Source organism: Rhincodon typus, chromosome 34 (assembly GCF_021869965.1).
Source record: "Rhincodon typus isolate 14 chromosome 34, sRhiTyp1.1, whole genome shotgun sequence".
NCBI lineage: Eukaryota > Metazoa > Chordata > Chondrichthyes > Orectolobiformes > Rhincodontidae > Rhincodon > Rhincodon typus.
The window spans coordinates 9,982,194-10,002,927 of NC_063365.1; the positions used below are offsets into that span (position 1 = coordinate 9,982,194).

General features: G+C 40.7%; 1 protein-coding gene across 2 annotated transcripts in view; it reads right to left on the reverse strand.

Annotated features, from left to right (window-relative positions):
• Nucleotides 1-3,768: 3,768 nt before the first annotated feature.
• Nucleotides 3,769-20,734, reverse strand: part of LOC109925211 (transmembrane protein 273-like) — a 65,786-nt gene continuing 48,820 nt past the window's right edge. For both annotated transcript variants that reach the window (XM_048616280.1, XM_048616281.1), the window contains exons 4-5: nucleotides 18,006-18,036; nucleotides 3,769-5,430 (exon numbers count right to left, since the gene is read on the reverse strand). In XM_048616280.1, the coding sequence (XP_048472237.1) occupies nucleotides 5,400-5,430; nucleotides 18,006-18,036 (62 nt within the window). In that variant the 3' untranslated portion in view covers nucleotides 3,769-5,399. The remainder of the gene's footprint in view (nucleotides 5,431-18,005; nucleotides 18,037-20,734) is intronic.

Here is a 20,734-nt window from a genome sequence, read left to right on the forward strand (position 1 = left end):
CTGTATTACTCACTATCTCTCTCCATTTCATTGACAAGTGACATGGTATAATCACATTGCATACAGCCTGGTGGGTTAACTATCCGTTGGCTGCTCTCTGGTCATGAATAGGGTAGTATCAAAGCAAAACTGAATTATTCAGTCTTACAGATTGCTTTGCAGCTGAGATGTGCCCACTCTGACTTTTGATTGGCATCCCCACCAACTTTGGAGGAAAGCTCATCAATCAATGTATATCAGGGTTATCAGTGGGAAAATGATCAGGGAGTGGACATCAGGGAGTATATGGGTGACAGAGTTCAAATGGTTTGGGATGAAAATGGTCATCTAAAGGGAGCTTTCAGTTAGCCAGTATTAAAAATTTATGAGTGTTGTTGTGGTGCATTGAAAGTGTCCCTACCTCTGAGCCAGTAGACCTGGGTTCAAGTCCAGCCTGCTTCAGAACTAGGTGATAACATTGCTGAACAAATTAGTTAGGAAGTATCTTAATTTATGAATGTGTTAGTTTTTATCATTCAAGATGATAAATTCACATGTTGCTCATTCGACAGTTTCAATTCTCATTCATTTTGCACCATATCCATTTCCTGGATCAGACCAGTCATTTACTATGGCTTGTGTTAGACCCATAATCTGGACGTTTCATGAGATCTACCAAACAGCACTGAAAGTGGGCTGGAAGCACAGCTGTTGAATTGAAATAAAACCTGACCAACAAAAAGATTCAAACCTCCCAATATGATTAAGATGAGCATTGCAATCATACAACAACAGCTAGCAATGCAGAAGATTGCAATTGGGGCTTTTATATCTAGAATCTTTTGGGGACAACATCACTCAGGCGTTGAGTATCACAAGAACAAATTTATGATGTTGCCAGTAATAAATGTGATGGAAGCTCAATTTTACAATGTGTAAATTCTCAGTTTAACCAGTATAGGATGCGGTTGGATTTTGACTTTGTACAAGTAGCTAAGTTTTCAATGTGTTAAAATCAGCCCATTATCTGCATCGTAGAACTGTCTCTTCGCTTGAGGGAAACAATTATCATGTATAATATATATGCATATGTCCAGGTGTATCTACTTGTCTTATACTGCAGAAAATAATTTAAGAGATGCTTAGAAAGACACAGAAATACTTTTAAGAATAGATTTTCTGTAGTTTGTGAGTATTCAGGTACCTCATGGAAAACAATGCACATCAGAAAATGTTGGAGATTGACTTTCTGACATTTTGTTTTAATTGTTTGTAGAATACGGGTGACTTTGGCAAGGACATGTTCATTGTCCATTCCTAGCCGTCCTGAAATAAAACTGTATACTGGTTCACCAATAATTTGATCGATTGATCAATCAAATTAAACAATTTGAGTAAAAAATCACAAGAATGCAATTGGATGAGAGCATTGAGCAGTGTGCCCATGTTGTTCTTGACAGGCTGAAGATTGGGTTAAAGACTGGATTTCATCTCCACACTGATACCATGAGACTTCATTTCGCAAGGAAACACACAGGTCCACTGAACGTTTCCATGTGCAACTTCAAGAGCTGAGGGACAGAGGGAGAACAGTTACATTTACACTTGGAGTGACTTCAGCTAGTTCTAGGTACTACTGCTTTGATATTTCAGCATCACTCTGTTTACATCATGGCTGATTTTAAAATCCAGTTATGAGAGACTCTGTTGGTCACAATGAACTAGTGAAGCATTATACTGAGTCGATTAATAACAAGACTTGGAGCAAGAGTCCCAGTACTACCCTATAGAAGGTGCTGAGTTTTATGCTTTCTGGAGTGGGACTTGAATCCATAAACTACTAATTTAGATGTGAACACACTACCCATTTAAGCCACAATGGACACATCAATAAATTGGAACACCTGCCTCTCCATCTTTTCTCCTGCCCTCATTTCTGAGGGTTGCACTATAGGTTGGTCGATGTTTATGGGAAAGGTCCTGCCATTGCTTTCTGCAGGATGGCTGACTAGCAAACACTCCCAAACTTCATGCCTACTGGCATATATTTTTGAATCAACCTGTTCAAAAGCATTACAACATCCATCTGGAGCAGGTGGGATTTCAACCCAGGCTTACCAGGCTAAGAGGTAGGGTCACTACCACTGTACTAAAACAGCCTTCTGCTATCAGATGTATTGGAAGGATTTATAGGCTGAAAAACAACCTATTTGGCCATGTTACAAATACAGGGTGGATAGCAAGAAGTAACAAAGTTGACAGATGAGGGAAGGGCTGTAGATGTCATATACATGGACTTCAGTAACGCGTTTGATAAGGTTCCCGATGGTAGGCTGATGGAGAAAGGGAAGTTGTGTGGGGTCCAGGGTGTACTAGCTAGATGGATAGAGAACTGGCTGGGCAACAGGAGACAGAGAGTTGTAGTGGAAGGGAGTTTCTCAAAATGGAGAACTGAGACCAGTGGTGTTCCACAGGGATCCATGTTAGGACCACTGTTGTTTGTGATATACATAAATGATTTGGAGGAAGGTATAGATGATCTGATTAGCAAGTTTGCAGATGACACTAAGATTGGTGGAGGAGCAGATAGTGAAGGGGACTGTCGGAGAATGCAGCAGAATATAGATAGATTGGAGAGTTGGGCGGAGAAATGGCAGATGGAGTTCAATCCAGGCAAATGCGAGGTGATGCATTTTGGAAGATCCAATTCAAGAGCGAACTATATGGTAAATGGAAAAGCCCAGCGGAAAATTGATACACAGAGAAATCTGGGTGTTCAGGTCCATTGTACCCTGAAGGTGGCAACGCAGGTCGATAGAGTGGTCAAGAAGGCATACGGCATGCTTTCATTCATCGGATGGGGTATTGAATGCAAGAGTTGGCAGGTCATGTTACAGTTGTATAAGACTTTGGTTCGACCACATTTGGAATACTACGTACAGTTCTGGTCGCCACATTACCAAAAGGGTGTGGATGCTTTGGAGAGGGTGCAGAGGAGGTTCACCAGGATGTTGCACTAGCTATGAAGAGAGGTTGAGTAGATTAGGATTATTTACATTAGAAAGACGGAGGTTGAGGGGGGACCTGATTGAGGTCTACAAAATCATGAGAGGTATGGACAGGGTGGATAGCAAGAAGCTTTTTCCCAGAGTGGGGGACTCAGTTACTAGGGGTCACGATTTCAATGTGAGAGGGGAAAAGTTTAAGGGAGATATGCGTGGAAGGTTCTTTACGCAGAGGGTGGTGGGTACCTGGAACGTGTTGCCAGCAGAGATGGTAGAGACGGGCACGATAGTGTCATTTAAGATGTATCTAGACAGATACATGAACGGGCAGGGAGCAGAGGGATACAGATCCTTGGAAAATAGGCGACAGGTTTAGATAGAGGATCTGGATCGGCGCAGGCTTGGAGGGCCGAAGGGCCTGTTCCTGTGCTGTAATTTTCTTTGTTCTTTGATCGTCAAACCCTGGTGTAGGATTTGAACTTGAAGCTTCTGTCCCAGTACTTGGGACGCCACCACTGCACCAAAATCCCCCCCTTTTGATTTTGAACATTGTCACCCTTTAATTAATGATTCTTTAATAGGTTGTAAGTAGTCAGGAATGCATGTTTCAATATAACTTTTACATTCAAAGTAAAAATAAACCCTTATGCTGTATTAATTTACACGTGAAATATAAATTTCTCCTTGTATATATTTGAATGCTGTTTCATAACAATTGCTGAAAGTTAATATTTTTGCACAAACAACTCCTCATTTTAAGGTGTAGAAGAAACAGACTTGAAGGTTGCTGACCTCAAAGAAAGTTTATTTCTGAAAGTAGACTTATGATTAATGATGCAACAATTCCCCAGGGAGAGGTGAGAGAATGAAAACAAGTGGGACTGTACGAAAGAGATGGTGGATCAGAAACTACAGCGTGTGAAACATGTCTAGGATTACTGATTGGCCATAGTGGGATACAAGGAATAATTCATTAAGTGATGGCTTGATTGTTAAATCACTCTTTACATCCCACTGTTCACACTTTAGTAGTTCTGGAGCTTATAAAAATTTGCATGCTACTGCTCTACAACAAATTGGTACTACGTTTATAAATACAAAGTAGAGATGATTCAGGATCATGTAATATCACTTCAAGATTAAAGATCACCAATGGAAAAAAGAAACCACTTGTTCTGAGTTTAACTATTTACATCACATAATGTATGTACAGGAAGAGAGAAGTGCCATCTTAACCAACAAAGAGGCTACATGAATACAATCTTTGAAAATAAAGTGCTAAATATTAGCACCACACAATCAGGATTTCTACTGACACATTTTGGATTCCTTTTTCTCCTGACATAACGAGGTTTGCAGAACAGGCAGTAAAAGAGTTACAGAACAATTATAGCACAGAAACAAGCCATTTGGGAAAACATTTAGAGCTTCGCGTGGCTTATTGTTCATTTAACCACTACAGTTACAATGATATTTTTGATATACAAATTGTTTGGAAATACACTCCACATGATTGCCTCCAATACAGCATTGGCAAGTAGTTTTTAGTTTACAGTCTGGTGACGAAAGAGCACTCCATTCTAGCAGGATGGTCATGACAGCACAACAGTGAGGTAAAACTATCTGTCAGAATGACCGGCCAAGGAAAATAATTTGAAAATAGTTTCTTCTCCAGGGATGCTGCCAGACCTGTTGATTTTCTCTAGCAATTTCTGTTTTCCAGCATCCCCAGTTTTATTAAAATAATTTGAGATCAAATTAGGGGTTCACACAAGATTTATATATTTTTTCAAATTCCTGATCCCACATCATAATATGCAGGAATATACACCAACAGGAAAATAACATACACACACAAGCCTTCCTACACAACAATAAACAGTCTCGGGTCAACCAGATTGAGCCATGCTGTTGTACTGGGTGATGAGAATGACTGATTGTATAAGAGGCAATACTATAATGTGGCCTGAGAATGTTTTTGGATTAACTGTATTAGAATATATACACCAGGAATATAACATTGCTTCATCAAATTTAGAGGCCATCAGTACATTATAGTGATTAAGATATCTAATGGAGAATTCGGAAGAAACTTCTTTAACAGAGAGTAATGAGAATGTGGAATCTGTAAACGTTGAGATAAATTGTATTCAAGTGAATGCGAAACAAGCAGATGTGGGAGCAGTAAATACAGAGTTATATTGATAGAGATAGATGAATATGAATGGAAAGGGCCTTGATTAGGACATAAATATCATAGGCTTGTTTCTTGTGTTATACATTCTTTGCAAATCCACCTAATTCTTGAGAATGAATCCAAATATTTGTATCCAATACTTGATGTCATTGTTTAGTTTCCTTCTTTCGAGCAAGTGGAGTTGTGAGTTGATGGTCCATTCACAGCTCCCACGCCTTTTAGTTCTGGACAGGTCTGTTTCTCTCTTCTCTGTAATATGAAATGTTAAATGTGTCAAAACAATACCAAGACTGCAAAAGATACAATTTTTTAATGTTTTCGATGAACTTTAGCTTTAAGGAGAAAGAAGGCTATTGGCCAACAGTTTAAGTAGCTCACTTTGCAGAGTTGTATGTACAGAAGGATTTGAGACCCCCTATGTATCTTTTGAATTTTACATTGAGTGAGGCGGAGACATAAGAACAGGGGAAGCCTGGTTAACGTCTCGACTGATCTGCGACTATACCTGCCTCATGTACGGATGATCCAGATTTCAGTTGGAGGAGCATGTCTCTTCTTTCCCTAAAATTTAAATCAGCTACTGCTTTAGACTCTGAGGATAGTAATTATTTAAAATTAACTTATGTAGTTTTGCATCAGAGCTCCCAGCACAAACCCAGAAATGAACATTTTTCACTTGTATATCTATGCAAAGGATATTCTCCCCCCAACTGTTCTGTTGTCAAGTGCAGATCAATTGAACTCCCCAGACTGAGCTTTTCCTAATCATTGATTAACAGACCCATTGCTTTGTCCCACCACTATATTTCTAAATTGATTACTTCAAAGGCATAGCTAATGCATTTATATCATCTTGCAGATGAGCATGCATTTAAATAGTGCCTTTAACAAGTAGAACATCCCAAGGAGCTTCATAAACAGGCAGAAAGAAACTGTTGGGTGTATAACTGGGACTCAGTGTTATAATTACTCCATTTGCAACATACAGAAATTAATTTTCTCAGAGGGGACAGCTTCAAACTGCAAAATGTTCAATACCAGTGACAGGAAAGATCTGTAGTAATTTATTGAGTTATCTGCAGTTACCTTTTATTTGAAACCACTTAACTTATTTATTCATGTGTCTTTTGCCCCCTACCACATTGGCATCAATGGTTGATCACTTGAGCATCACATTGAAATCGAATTGGTTTTAAAACTATATCACACAGGTTGATTCTAATACATGCATTGGATACAGAATCAGCTACAAAGAATTACTTTGTGCTTTCCCTATTAATAAGAGGCATTTAAAAAATAATAAATTGGAGGATAGGTCTGACATTTCTCGGGGAATTGGTTAGCTCAGTTGGCTGGATATCTGATTTGTGATGCAGAGTGATGCCAACAGTGCAGGTTCAGTTATAGAGTCATAGAGTTATACAATATACAGCACGGAAATAGACCCTTCAGACTAACTAAGGTTACTGTGGAGGTCCCACCTTCTCAACCTCACCCCTCCTCTGATTCTCTCTAATGAGAGAGCAGCCCTATGGTTCTCCAGGGCTTTGGCAACTAATACACCAACTATATCATTAGAAATTACAGCAATTAGAAACCCATGCCTTTTCCCACTGTCACTGAGATTCTGGCTGGCCACATGAAAATGTCATTCTACTCACATTATTGTCCAGAACACTGCTTGGCAAGTAGAAAAGGGACAAACCCCAGTCTGGTACAATTAGGCTTCTCCCCCAAGGTGATTAAAAGTCACCCCTTTCCACGAATGAACATAAAAGCAAGAATCATTCGCACAGACACTTTGTGGATATTCTGATCCCCTGAATGCATAAATTTTCCCTTTTCCCTATCTGAACTGGTTACAGTTTAAGAATACAAAAACAGTTGCAAACACATGCAATGTTATCCACTTTTTTTTTGGCTTTGGCTCAGCCAGCATTTATTGCCCATTTCTAATTGCCGAGGGGGCAGTTCAGAGTCAAACATATTGCTGTAGGTCTGCAGTCACATGTAGGCAAAACCAGGTAAGGATATTAGTAGATTAAATGGGGTTTCAAGACCATCAACAACACTAACGCGGTGGCCATTAGGCTAGCTATTTGTTTGCAGTTTTTTTTATCATTGATTTCAAATTTCCTCATCTGCCTTGGTGGGATGTTCCTAGAGCCTTATAGCTCAGTAGCAATATTACTGCACCATTGCCTCCCCATGTACATTCATATGAGGGATTCATTGGAATATAATTGCAATTCCAATTTCTTGGAAATTACTGTTGGTCAATTGTAATCCTTTGTGTACTGTACTTTATACTGTGTACTGTTACAATGATGGATCAGAACCAAAAAAAAATTATAGGCTTTTAAGTCCATTATGTGTTTCTTCTAAGAAACAAAGGGATGGCTACAATGTCATTGACTGGCAATGTCCTGTGAGAGACGCATGGAAAAGTGTCAGGGAAATCTCAAATAAGAAAAGACTTAACAAGAAGAGATTACAAGGGCCTGAATGTCTACCTCTCTCACCAGAAAGCCACCTCTTGTAGACAAGTCTGTGTCACACCCACACCAACACATCATCCCCTCCCCCATCACCAGCCCTTCCAGGAATATACAAGAACAAGTTAAAACCTATCCAGAACACTATTGTTATTGGCTGCATGCTCTAATGTGTGGACTGGAATACTGTGAAGGCCATGGCTTTGGGAATAGCTGTTTCAAACACACCTGTACTGCAGGTAAAACAAAAGGAAAGGCTCTCACTCACTTGGAATGTTGGAATTCAGTCACCATTGAAGGAATCAGACCAACCTAACTTCTGCCAATTTACAAAATCAATAATTTCAAAATTTACAACACTCCTGCTGCTATCCAGTAATAGCCACAATGTTGTCTTATCTGACCTTCATGAAAAATTCACTGACTGGTCCGTACTTCTTTCTTTTTTGCTTCTGTCTTTTTTAACTTGCCTCTTATTTCTCCTCTGGGTCTATATATGTTACATTAGTATTTCATCTCCCGTTTAATAATGAATAAATTTTCAATTTTCCTAAATTCAAGAAAGCCTGGTTAAACTGGTTCCTTTCAAAACCCAAGTGCATTTGGGTGTGGGAAAAATGAAGGGAACCTTATTGTGACCCTGTGGGGGGTATGTGAGTAACCAGCAGGAGCCTGTTCATCCCTCATCACCCAGGAGCTTAACGCTTTGAGATATCCCATCTGTAACCATAGTACATTGGAGATCCCAGTGTTTGGGGTTGTAACAATGCTGAGCCAGTACTTCCAAGGGTCTACATCAGACAGTTTACCATCTGACTGTACAGAGCTGCCACGCAGTGCAAAATTACCAAACGTCAAACCACATTCCTGGCATTCTGTAGAATTTTCACTCCAGAAAGAGGAATGAAACTTGTGCACAGTTTTACTTTGCAGAAATATCACAAATTGGGTAATGGCTTTTCTGTACTATTTTAAATCACTGTGGTTCATTTCTAATCTCAGCTTGTGGGTCTTGTTGGCAAGGTTGGAATTATTTGCTCTGTGCTGGTGGAGTGAAAAAGTTGTGGTTAGAATTCTTGACCTCTGCAGTGAAACATTATCACAATGTTGTTCCGAATTGCAATTCCAAGCATTAGGCCCTACAGAGGATTGAGTAGTGTCACCCAGGTTGGTGTGAAGCGGGGCCCACAATTAAGCCAGTTCAAATCAAATCTTTAGGAAAATAAAGATGTTAATAAAACATTGTGCTTTCACCAGATTCCAATAGTTTTATAGTCACTTCTACTGCTATCTTAAATTTCCAGATATGTAATTGTTTGGATTTACAGCAGGTAAACATTGCTTAAAGGAGTCAAGAAGTGAAAGCTTTTCACCTCGCACTCATTAAGATTAGGATGCAAGAAGCCAACTTGAAACAAGGACACCTATTTAGACAGCATGTAAAGAGGCTGCTAATTGGTTGGGCCATCATTGGCATAGAGATATAGTAGGAATACTTAACTGTCAATCTTCATTCTCAGACCAGTCAAGCAGAATCTGATTACCCCGGGAATACAGCAAAGATTGGTAATCTCCCTGGCCCATATTTATTCCAATGAAAAAGATATAATGTATGTACAAATTCCTTTTGCCTACAGAAAACAAGGCTGTGTATGTTAGTATATGTAGCATCTAACATGCACTAATATATTATCTTGTGAGCCCAAATGAACCCTAAATTAGTTTCCCATGTAATTCTAAGCACAGCTTATTTAATAAATGATGGCCAATAGCTCAATTAGATGTTATGATAGACATACTATTCAGGAGCTTTGTTAAACTGGTTATGTAGGATCAGCAAGCTGACAACTGTGAATGGTCCAATGGAACTCGTTGCTTGTTACGTTCTACCAGTTCTGGAAATGTATGACCTACATAGCTGACATCACACTGGCACTGAAACTCACATACTCATTATTCATTTGTGTTGTGAGAAAAATGTCTTTTTGTTTTGACAGCAGCATCCTGTTTGGACAGAAAAACACTGTGGGTTTATTGCAAAGACGCATCGTGAGTTACCAAGCTTCACCTGCGATTCAAATTTGCATACTTCCGATACATAGATGACAGGTTTGCAATATTTAACACTGCTGCTGCATCTTTACATAGCTTACTGAACTCCATCCTGTCTTCAATTTAACCGCTGAAATGGGGCATCGAACAAGCTTGCTTTTCTTGATGTATCAGTTTAGAAACCTTCCAGTGGGCTCACTACTTCTTTATACTGAAAGCCCACATTCAATTGTCAGTCCACACACTGGAATTCCTCTGGTTCCATATGTTACAAGATCACTGTCTTATTGGCAACCTTGTGAATAGAGTCCTGGTCATCAGCTCACTGTTGGAATTTGACACTGAGATGGACTATACCAAAACTATCCTGTATGATCATGGCTACCCTGATCAAAACATCAATCACTATAACACAAACATATATCCTACTACTTCAGGAAAGCAGCCAACATAATCCTATACCTTTCTCATCCTTCTTCCATCGGGCAGAAGATACAAAATTTGAGAACATATACCAACAGATTCAAGAACAGCTTCTTCCCCACTGCTATCAGACTTTTGAACAGACCTTTTTCATAGAATTCCTACAGTGTGGAAACAGGCCCTTTGGCCCAACAAGCCCACAATAAGGACTACAGATGGTGGAAGCCAGAGTCAATAGGTGTAAGGCTGGAAAAGCACAGAAGGCCAGACGGGAGAAGTCCTGACAAAGGGTTTCGGCTCGAAATGTTGACTTACCTGCTCCTCAGATGCTGTCTGACTGGCTTGGCTTTTCCATTTGCATGCCTATAGACTCAAAGTCGATCTTTCTCTGTACCTTTTCTGTGGCTGTAACACTATATTTTGCATTCTGTTCTAGTACCCTAATGTACTTATGTAAGGTATGATTTGTCTGGTTAGCACGCAAAACAATACTTTTCACTGTATCTTGGTACATGTGACAATAATAAATCAAATCAAAACGTGTTTCTAAACAAGAAACAAAATAACTTCAGATGGAAAAAAAATTCAATGTGGGACCGATGGGATTTTGGTTTTTTATTTGACAATAATAAATCAAATCAAATTAAGTCATGAAGGAGGCTCTGACCACCACTTTTGGCCCTGAATGGTACTCATTTTACTTCAGATTACCATGGAAGGGGAAAGTGTCTCAAATATTTGAACAGGTGAAGCTAGCTGTCTCATGTTGTTGCTATGCAGTAAACCCACAAATGGTTTGCTTCACTAAAAGGATGCGGCCATCAAACCACAAAAGCATTTTGCTGACCAGACAAATACTACTGTGGTACACAAGTTTCAGTGCTAGAGTGATACCACATATGTTGGCTGCACATACCAACGACTGGAGGACTCTATCAAGCAGCATGTTGCATTGATCAGTTTATAGCTGGCAGCATTATATCACGCTCAAACAGCCCTACTTGGAAGCCTCAGAATGGGTCAGTCCACCACTAGATGTGATCTGCCTTTGGAAATCATTTATTAAATAATGCACACTGTGCTAAGAATAACCCCAAAAGCCACTTTAAGATCGTCAGTTGGGCTTGCAACGTAATACATTTGCTCATGCTAGAAGCTACATATATGGGTAAACAGGACCCTGTTTTATTTAGGAAAAAGGAGTTTGTGCATACATTGCAACTATTCTTTTGGAATAAAAAGGGATCATGGAGACTGTTAAACTTTGCTGCATTCCCTGATCCATCAAAGTGTGCCTGCCTGGTCTGAGAACTATGATTGACAGTTAACTGGTCATGATGCATCTCATTGGCAATGACGATTTAACTAATCATCACCCTCTTTTAATTGTTGTATAAATTGGTGCCGATCTTTATCAAAGTCTGTTTCTTGTGTCCTATGAGTGCAAGATAAAATGCTTCAATTCCTTGTCACCATTTAGTGATGTTTAATTATATTTTTTTTCCATTGAATTCAAACTCTCAAACTCATGCAGAGTGATTTAAGCACACGTTCTCTGGATTAAACCAGTGTTAAGGAAGTTTTCTCAGCAGGAGGTTTCTGCCTTGAGATCACAATTGAATGTGCTCCAACCTCAGATTTATTATCAGAAGCCTGAGTGCACTGTGTCAGCAACTCCTGTCACTATCTCTTTCTCTCACTAGGGTGCAGGAGAACACTATAGAGGTTGTGCTATCCCAGCACTGTATTGCTAAATGACCTCAATTAGAATGGGTACAGCATTAATAAATGCAAAGAATTACATGGCGTGAACAACAGAGAAGTAAATCATTTATCCTACACCAGTTTAATCGTTTCACTCCAACCTCCACATACTCTGCTTTGTCTCATCCTCTCTGGTTATCCTTTTATTCCATTCTCCCTCATTTATTTATCTTGGACCCCTCTTTAATGCTTATGTGTCTCATCTGCCTCCTGTGCTAGTTAGCTTCACATTCTAAATAAACTCAGAAGTCTCTCCTGAATTCCTTATTGTGAGAAGAAAGCACTGGATTGTCCCAGCCCCGTAATGACAGGCTTGGAGGAGGGAGAATGGGGAGCTGGAGATCACACAACACATTCCTGCTGCAGGGATTATGTTCCCAGAAGCGTCGTGGGGATTATATTTGCGGGCTGCAAATTACGCTGGCCAAGGCTCCAGTTCGGGTGATAGTGCAGCTCAGCTAGCATTGTACTCCAGGTAGAGCGTGCCCCATTCTCATCCAACAGCCATCAGCTTCATGTAGGCAGGGTTCCTGCAGCAAGTCCTTGGAGTCTATGATCCTAATGGTTGGGCCATAGTCATGAAGAGAAACCGCAATCCCGGCTGAGCCAGACCTCGCTGAGGAACTCACTCTTCCATTCCTGTGGACTTGACACTAAGATAGTGCTTATGGCTTCACTTCTGTGCCACCAAGCGAGGGCACCTTAATGTTGAGGTGCCCTCTGAATCCCTGCCCTACCCCAACAGTGCTGACATGGACCTCTGTTAGTGCCGGTCTTTCTACTAGCAAGTGTGAAGCCAGGATCCCTATTTCACTCCAATGACGGGGAGCCCAATTCTCATGGCAAAATCTAATAATGAGTCTGGGAGGAAGAGGGAAGGGTGATGTTACACTGACACTGCTTTGTTTCTTTCAGTTAGTGTGACCGTAGCTTGCTGTTTTTTTTATTCACTGACTCTCTCTCTTGTTTTAGCTTATTTCCTCAGAAACTGTCACTGCCACCCCCTCCGCCCAGACCATCCACCTCCCTACCACCCAATTCCAAATCAAAATGTTCGGAGCCACCGTTTGTCTGGTCCCTGCAACCTGTTTGTCCAACAGGAAAGGACAAATCAACATAGCAGAGTTTAGCTTTAATGTTTCAAATACTCTGGAGATGACCTAGATGATGTAAACTGATCACTGTGAACATATTCATACTTTGGCACCACTACTGTGTTGGCCACTGTTGAGCTGCTGGATTTTATTCTATGCAGTTGGGGAGGGAGGGTGGAAGGGCAGTGTTTTCTTCCTACTTTGCCCTATTAAGCTTATTTTCTTTCTCCAAGCTATTTGACTGTCCTGTTGCCTTTTTGGGAACAGCATTTCCAAATCCGCACGTCAGCCTTTTCTGATACTTTTGGATATAGTCCGTCTTTGTTCCGACTGTTTTTTGGATCTGAAACTCCCTCCTCAAGCGAGATTTTCAAAAGAGATAATCATTCAAGACGTTTTCAAAAGGGACACTTCAGCTTCAGGAGAATATGCCTGGCATATAGACAGCTTCCAGCATCATCGCTAAAAGCCAATCCACATCAGAAGATCCACATTCTCTAAGGGACCATTTTTTCAAACGCTCGCTTCCAGATCAAAGCTTCTGCCTAGCAGCAAATTTTTAATTTTTTTTTATTGATTGTCTCCTGATATAGCAACATTTCTGTGCCAAACGAAGAATATCTCTATCAAGCAGTTTCTCCGAAGTAGTCTGACCGACTCAAGTAAACTTGTATCTAATTTAATGAGTGTCTGGTCTGAGTTCTGGATTGGAAACGCAAAAATAACTGGAGAGCAGCATTGCAGCTGGAGTACGTTGATAGCAATGTCAGACTAAGTGACCCATAGTCTGTATTAAATACAGTCTTTTCATTTGCATTCTTGCTACAAGCTGCTTTCGGGTTTGCTTACTTTAGATATCTGTTTGAAAACATTGGTGGATTTTAATGATTTTTGCACAGATTGATCATTTTCTAATCAGTTCTGATATGGTGGGCAATTTGCCTTGAGCCAGACTCTGTTTGGCTGATTGTTTTTTGACCTGAAATGTAATTCATCAAGGTTTCAATCTACACCGGACCACTTGGATTTGTCTTGTATTAAAACCCTAACAAAATAAATAAAGATTGTAACTGGCTGCGAGAAGGCTGCACAACAGGCTGGGAAATCTCGTGGCAGAATTTATTTTGGTAGTATTGCCAATTTTACTGAAAATATTACATTTAGTTTCGGTCCCAGAAGGAACACCCACTTCTTCTCACTGCTAAGTAAAAGCTGCATCTATTTCTTATTTCTGCCAAACATTGTGTTGCAATGTTTATTAACCTCTGAAAGCTCGTCTCTTTAAATAGACATTGCTTGATCCCTTGTATAACTGGTTTTTGTGATTGAACCCTCTCTCCCACACCCCTGGATGGGATACAAAATAAAGCAATTCACCCAAAATGAATATTTGACCTCAATAAAACCAAAAGAACTGCGGATGCTGTAAATCAGGAACGAAAACAAAGTTGCTGGAAAAGCTCAGCGGGTCTGGCAGCATCTGTGAAGGAAAAAAAACAGAGTTAATGTTTCGGGTCCAGTGACCCTTCCAGTTCTAGGAAGGGCCACCGGACCCAAAACGTTAACTCTGATTTTTCCTTCACAGATGCTGCCAGACCTGCTGAGCTTTTCCAGCAACTTCTATTTTTGAGTTTGACCTCTATGGGTTGTGTCCATCATAACTTTTTGTATCTCTCTTATTTGATCGGGGCAATTCTTTGATGGGTTACAATCAGTCTTGGTTGAGTAATAAAGCTCTCATTCTCTGAATCTTTTTTTCTTTATTCATGAACGGGATGAGGGTGTCACTGACCAGGCAGCATTTATTGCCCATCCCTAATTGCCCAGAAGGCAGTTCAGAGTCAACCACAGTGCTATGGGTCTGGAGTCACATGTAGGCCTAGCCAGGTAAGGATGGCAGCTTCCTTCCCTAAAGGACATTAGTGAACCAAATTATTGAATCAAATAGGAGTTAATTCAACCTCCACTTGGAAAGACAGAAACCCAAGCTGCTACTTCACTGCAGGTACTGAGGGAACATTGCACTATGGATGGATTATATTAAACCTAGGCACCACCTGATGTTGAAAGCATTTTGTAATCATTGCAGACTTTTGATCTACTTGTCCCTCTTCAGTGCATAACTTCCACTCTGAACTAATGTTCCAATGTGACAGTGCTGCCCATTGGTGTATTCTTTGGAGTATCACTGTCCTGCCATGCTAATGTCTGGAATTTGAGGAACATCACATGGATGAGGAAATATTTCTGATGTTCACTATTTAAATTTAAATCTATTTGCAATTTTCTAAAACATGTGAACAGTGTAATGACCCCTCAATTTTTTTCTGCACTGCAATTCTTGAAGAGCCAAAGCAAATGGCAGGCCATGCAGGGAAAACTGATAATGGGTAGACAGCTGTCGGAGTTGGCAGAGTGGACAACACAGTGACAAGATTTCACACTAACCTGATCATGGCAGCCAATTAACTGAAGACTGTGACACCCAATCTATGTAATTTCCTTCATCTATCCTAAACTTCAGCCCTCACTGTTGGGGTTGAGCTGTACTTCAACGGCTAATCACCTGAGAAATGGGATCATGTTACTCTTAAAACCTGAACTTACCCACCCAGAGAAAACCGATGACAGGATTTGTCACCACAATATAATCATGACGGTGGTTCTTTAAATAGATAAATGCAGTCACTAGCTGGGTATTTGACTTTAACCGAGGTCATGCGCCATTACTGTATTTGTATTTTCTTCACAGCATTTTTGAATGATCTAATTGTGTCTCCACTGCTGAAGGCATCCACACCAGCACGCAGCCAACAGCCTGCAGGTAAAAGCAATCCAAATGTGGTTTCATCATGCATTAGGCTTGAAGAGCATTGACAAGTGATTAGACCACACCGAGCATCATTGACAAGACTACCCTGTAAGGAATGTTTTAGCCTACAACCAGGTGAGAAGAGGAGAAATTACTCCCTTCCTTTCAGTCTGCACGGTCAGCCACACAGAAGTTAAAATGCCTATAACACAAAGCTATATCTTTATTTAAAATGCAGTGGATTATTTTTACTGCAAGTTGTTTGGAACCAAACCACAATGTTTTTTTGAATAAAACAAAGATTTTTTTTTACCTGCTAGCCTCAAAGGAAAATAATAAAGTCACAACATCAAATGTACAACCTTCATGCAGTTTGTTGGGCCCACATGCCAAGACTAAAGGAGGTAGTGTTCAGGATCACAGAAGATAAAAGAACATATAGCTTAGAATCCTTTGGGTGTCCTTAAAGCCTAAGGTTTTAACCTGAGACCAGAGTTGGTTGGTTTCTTGGCAATCATCACCAGTAGCTGTTATCTTTTAAGTTCTCAGGTATTTAATGCTTCTGTCCTATTGAGTGTTCTCAAACTGTGCTCTTTCTTTTAGGATGAGAGAGACAGACTTCACAATCTCTTTTTCAGTGTTTTGCAATGTTAATTCCATCTGTCCAAGTCTGCCATATAAAGAGCTCTTGGAGATAACATGCCTGTTTGTATATTCTGTGTCTTCTTCAGGTTAAGTTTTCAAGCTTGGTAAATGAAGGCAGTTGCAACATGTGAAGGTCTAAATTAATCAGCAATGACCTATTCACACTCCCCAGGGGAACACCCGGTTGACTGCTTTCATTGTCTCCAGGGAAATGTTAATTTCTAGTCAGACAGTCTTTATTATGCTGGACCTTTATTTAGTATTCTTTCAAGTTCGCACCAAATACTTAAGTATCTGTACCCAGGTATCTTGTACCTAAGGTGGCACCGTAAGTGGTGACATTGCAAACTTTTCACAGTATTCATTCAGGTGCACGTGACAATAAAATTAATTCTAATTCTAATTCATCAGTTTCACAAAATTTGACCAATCAATGTGGGTTGGATGATCCTTGTGACCATTTTAAGCTTGTGTTTGTTCCCTTCTCAAAATTGTTTCTACCCATGAAGACCGAGGTATTAAATGGATGGAGGACAGGAAAAAGTTGTGGCTGTAGGATCTGCTCCTTTTTTGAGGTATTTTCAGTTTTGGAGCTGATTTTCTTGCATTCTAGGAGCAGTAATTACTGTTTCATAAGCTGTTATATTGTTTTGGATCTTTGTGGGAAAAAAGGGATCAAAACAACGGCACTTTAAAAAGGAGGGGGAGAGACAAAGCGGTCACCACATGGGAGGTGAAAAATGGAGAAATAAACCTGCACAGTTGTCTGACACAGCAGTGAACCTGCACAGCTGACTGCAACTTTTTCACACAGAGGGTGGTGCGTGTATGGAATGAGCTGCCAGAGGAAGTGGTGGAGGCTGGTACAATTACAACACTTAAAAGGCATCTGGACGGGTACATGGATAAGAATGGCTTAGAGAGATATGGGCCAAATGCTAGCAAATGGGACTAGATTTCCTAGTTGGCATGGACGAGTTGGACCAAAGGGTCTGTTTCTGTGCTGTATAGCTCTATGACTTTCTATGGCCTTTCCTCATCACTGACTTCATCCTCTTCCATGGCCATTGTCTCGAAATCTTTATAATCTTAGTTTCCTATTGATCTCAAACTGAGTTCTTTAATCCATAAGCCTTCCCCTCGAACTCTGTCTCTCTGAATCTAAACACTTATGCACCTTTTCATCCTTCCATTGCTCCAAAATGGGACAGGTGTCCAGAAATTTATGCCCCACAATCCAGACTTTGCTCTATACCCCATACTTCTCCAGCTCCCTCGTCTTCTTAAATATCATGTCTTTAATGGGTTTTGGTTATCCCTCCGAATATAGTTTTCTTTTGGTTCCAAATTTATTTTTCTTCTTACATTTATGAAGCCCCTTGAGATTTTTCTTATGTTAAAGATGCAATTAAATATAAATTGATGCTGAAATAATATTCAAACTAGATCTGCAGCAGGACTATTTTAGTGAATACTTTGTAATGATCAGCCAAAATTAATTGGCAGGCTTCATTATTCTGAGGAAAGTTGTGATCTTACCTTAATGAGTGGCTTTGTCTGGATGGAGTGTCTGGAACAGAACAGCCATATTTTACCATAATGGATAGTCACTGGTGCTTCATTATTTTGAGCTAATTATCTTAAAATCAGTTATAAGCAAAAAAAATTCTGTCTCTTACACAATATATACACTAAAGGCACCAGAAAAAATAACCAGGGATTAGACATACACAGAAATTACTGGAAAAACTCAGCAGATCTGGCAGCATCTGTGGAGAGGAGGTAGAGCTAATGTTTTGGGTCCAGTGACCCTTCATCACTGGATTTGAAACATTAGCTCTGCTTTCTCTCCACAGATGCTGCCAGATCTGCTGAATTTTTCCACCAATTTCTGTTTAAATTTCTAATTGCCAGTGTCCACAGTTCTTTGGGTTTTTTTTAGTTCAGAGCTTGTATGTTCCTGTGTAAGTAAATTTTCACTGTTGTGGTAGAACTCAGTATATACCAGGCTTACTCACAAGCACTAAAATTTTATTTTCAAAGTGTTGAGTCTCAGTTCTTTGGATATTAATAGTTGGACACTTTTTAAAAGCATTTTCTTTTTATTTTTTCTTGCTGTCTTTAAGGTTATGAGATGATTTGATACAGTAGGTCGAAAGAATATAAGTCTGCTCATAGGGAAGAGTATAGGGTGCTCCAGATTCCTCTCACTGTCAAAAGATGGGTAGATTGGGTGGATTGGCCATGCTAAATTGCCCCAAAGTGTCCAGAGATGTGCAGGCTAGGTGCCATGGGAAATGTGGGATTATGAGGGTAGGGTGGGGGATATATGGGGGCTGGGTCTGTGTGGGATGCTTTTTGGAGGGCCGGTACAAACCAGATGGGCTGAATGGCCTCTATCTACATTCTAGGGATTCTATACAACTGGGAACTCAAATCAGGACTTGGGAGAGTGAACATGAACAGGTTTTAATTAAACATACGATACAGGAAGTGACGGTAAGAGAGAATGTCTCTTTTACTCCGGGTGCTCCGGTTTCCTCCCACAGTCCAAAGATGTGCAGGCTAGGTGGATTGGCCATGCTAAATTGTTCCATAGTGTTCAGGGATGTTTGGATTAGGTGGGTTGGACATGGGAAATGCAGGGATAGGGGAATGGGTCTGGGTGGGATGCTCTTTGGAGGGGCGGTGTGGACTTGTTGGGCCGAATGGCTGTTTCCGCACCATAGGGATTCTATGATTCTATGATGATTCTACGATTCTGTGAACCCTACAGACCAGGACTCTAGCCCCATGTGATCAGACATCACACAGCGTCTTATGTACACTCTTAGCAGCTATCCTTTGAGTAAAGGTTTAATTAACCCTTTACTTCGTGCATGATAATTTGGTTTGAGTAGCTGCGTCATTAGATGTGTGCCAGTGAGTTGCAGGTACCAGATGTGATCCCAAAGACAATCTGCCAAGTGTGGCAAGGATTGAATTCATTCAGAGACTAAAGCGAGTCTGACTGGGGAAGAAGCTATCTTTTCGGTGCAAAAGTGACAGGCAGCAGGCCTGCGGCTTAAATCTGGCATTGGGAGGGCCACATTTTAAATAAATCTTTTCTTTGGCAGCCACCAGCAGTTCTTACAAGGCTAGCCGGTCAGATTGTACGTGGCCCCGATCACACATTTGCTCAGGATAAGCCAAGTGCTGGCTTGGGTGCTGACCAACCTGTTTTCAACACTGGGAAGGTTAATTCTCTACAGTAGTGGTTTCTAGCTGGAAAATAGTCACAACAAGGTCCAATTCTTATTGTATCAGAGGTAGTAGGAACTGCAGATGCCAGAAAATCCGAGACAACAAGGTTTAGAGCTGGATGAACACAGCAGGCCAAGCAGCATCAGAGGAGCAGGAAGGCAGACGTTTTGGGACTAGTCCCTTCTTCAGAAATGGGGGAGGGGAAGGGGGTTCTGAAATAAATAGGGAGAGAGGGGGAGGCGGATGGAAGATGGATAAAGGAGAAGATAGGTGGAGAGGAGACAGACAGGTCAAAGAGGCGGGGATGGAGCCAGTAAAGGTGAGTGTAGGTGGGGAGGTAGGGAGGACATAGGTCAGTCCAGGGAGGACGGACAGGTCAAGGGGGCGGGATGAGGTTAGTAGGTAGGAAATGGGGGTGCGGCTTGAGGTGGGAGGAGGGGATAAGTGGGAGGAAGAACAGATAAGGGAAGCGGGGACAAGCTGGGCTGGTTTTGGGATGCGGTCGGGGGAGGGGAGATTTTGAAGCTTGTGAAATCCACATTGATACCATTGGGCTGTGGATTTCACAAGCTTCAAAATCTCCCCATTAGGGATTCTCAAGCAACCATTGGCTAAGCAACTGCGGAGGAGGAGGTGTCAGAGCGGTTATGTTACTGAACCAAAAATATAGAAGCCACCCACCATTTTCTCAAGGGATGCTATTTATTCATTACCATCACTGTTAACTTTCTACTTGATATCCGAACAACATTTTAATGCTATTTTACCTCCAATCACACTGTTTTATTCTCACATTGGTGACTAAAGGAAAATAAAGCTAATTGAATCCAGCAATGGCTCTAAGTACAAGTAAATAAAGTTGATAAATATTATTCATCGATTTCATATCAATCTGTATCATGCCTGACTATGATTCTCTAATATACATTGAAACAGACAAAATGTTACCCTCTGTGTAACATGCTGTCAAGGAAGTATGAGATAACAAGGTGTAGAGCTGGATGAACACAGCAGGCCAAGCAGCA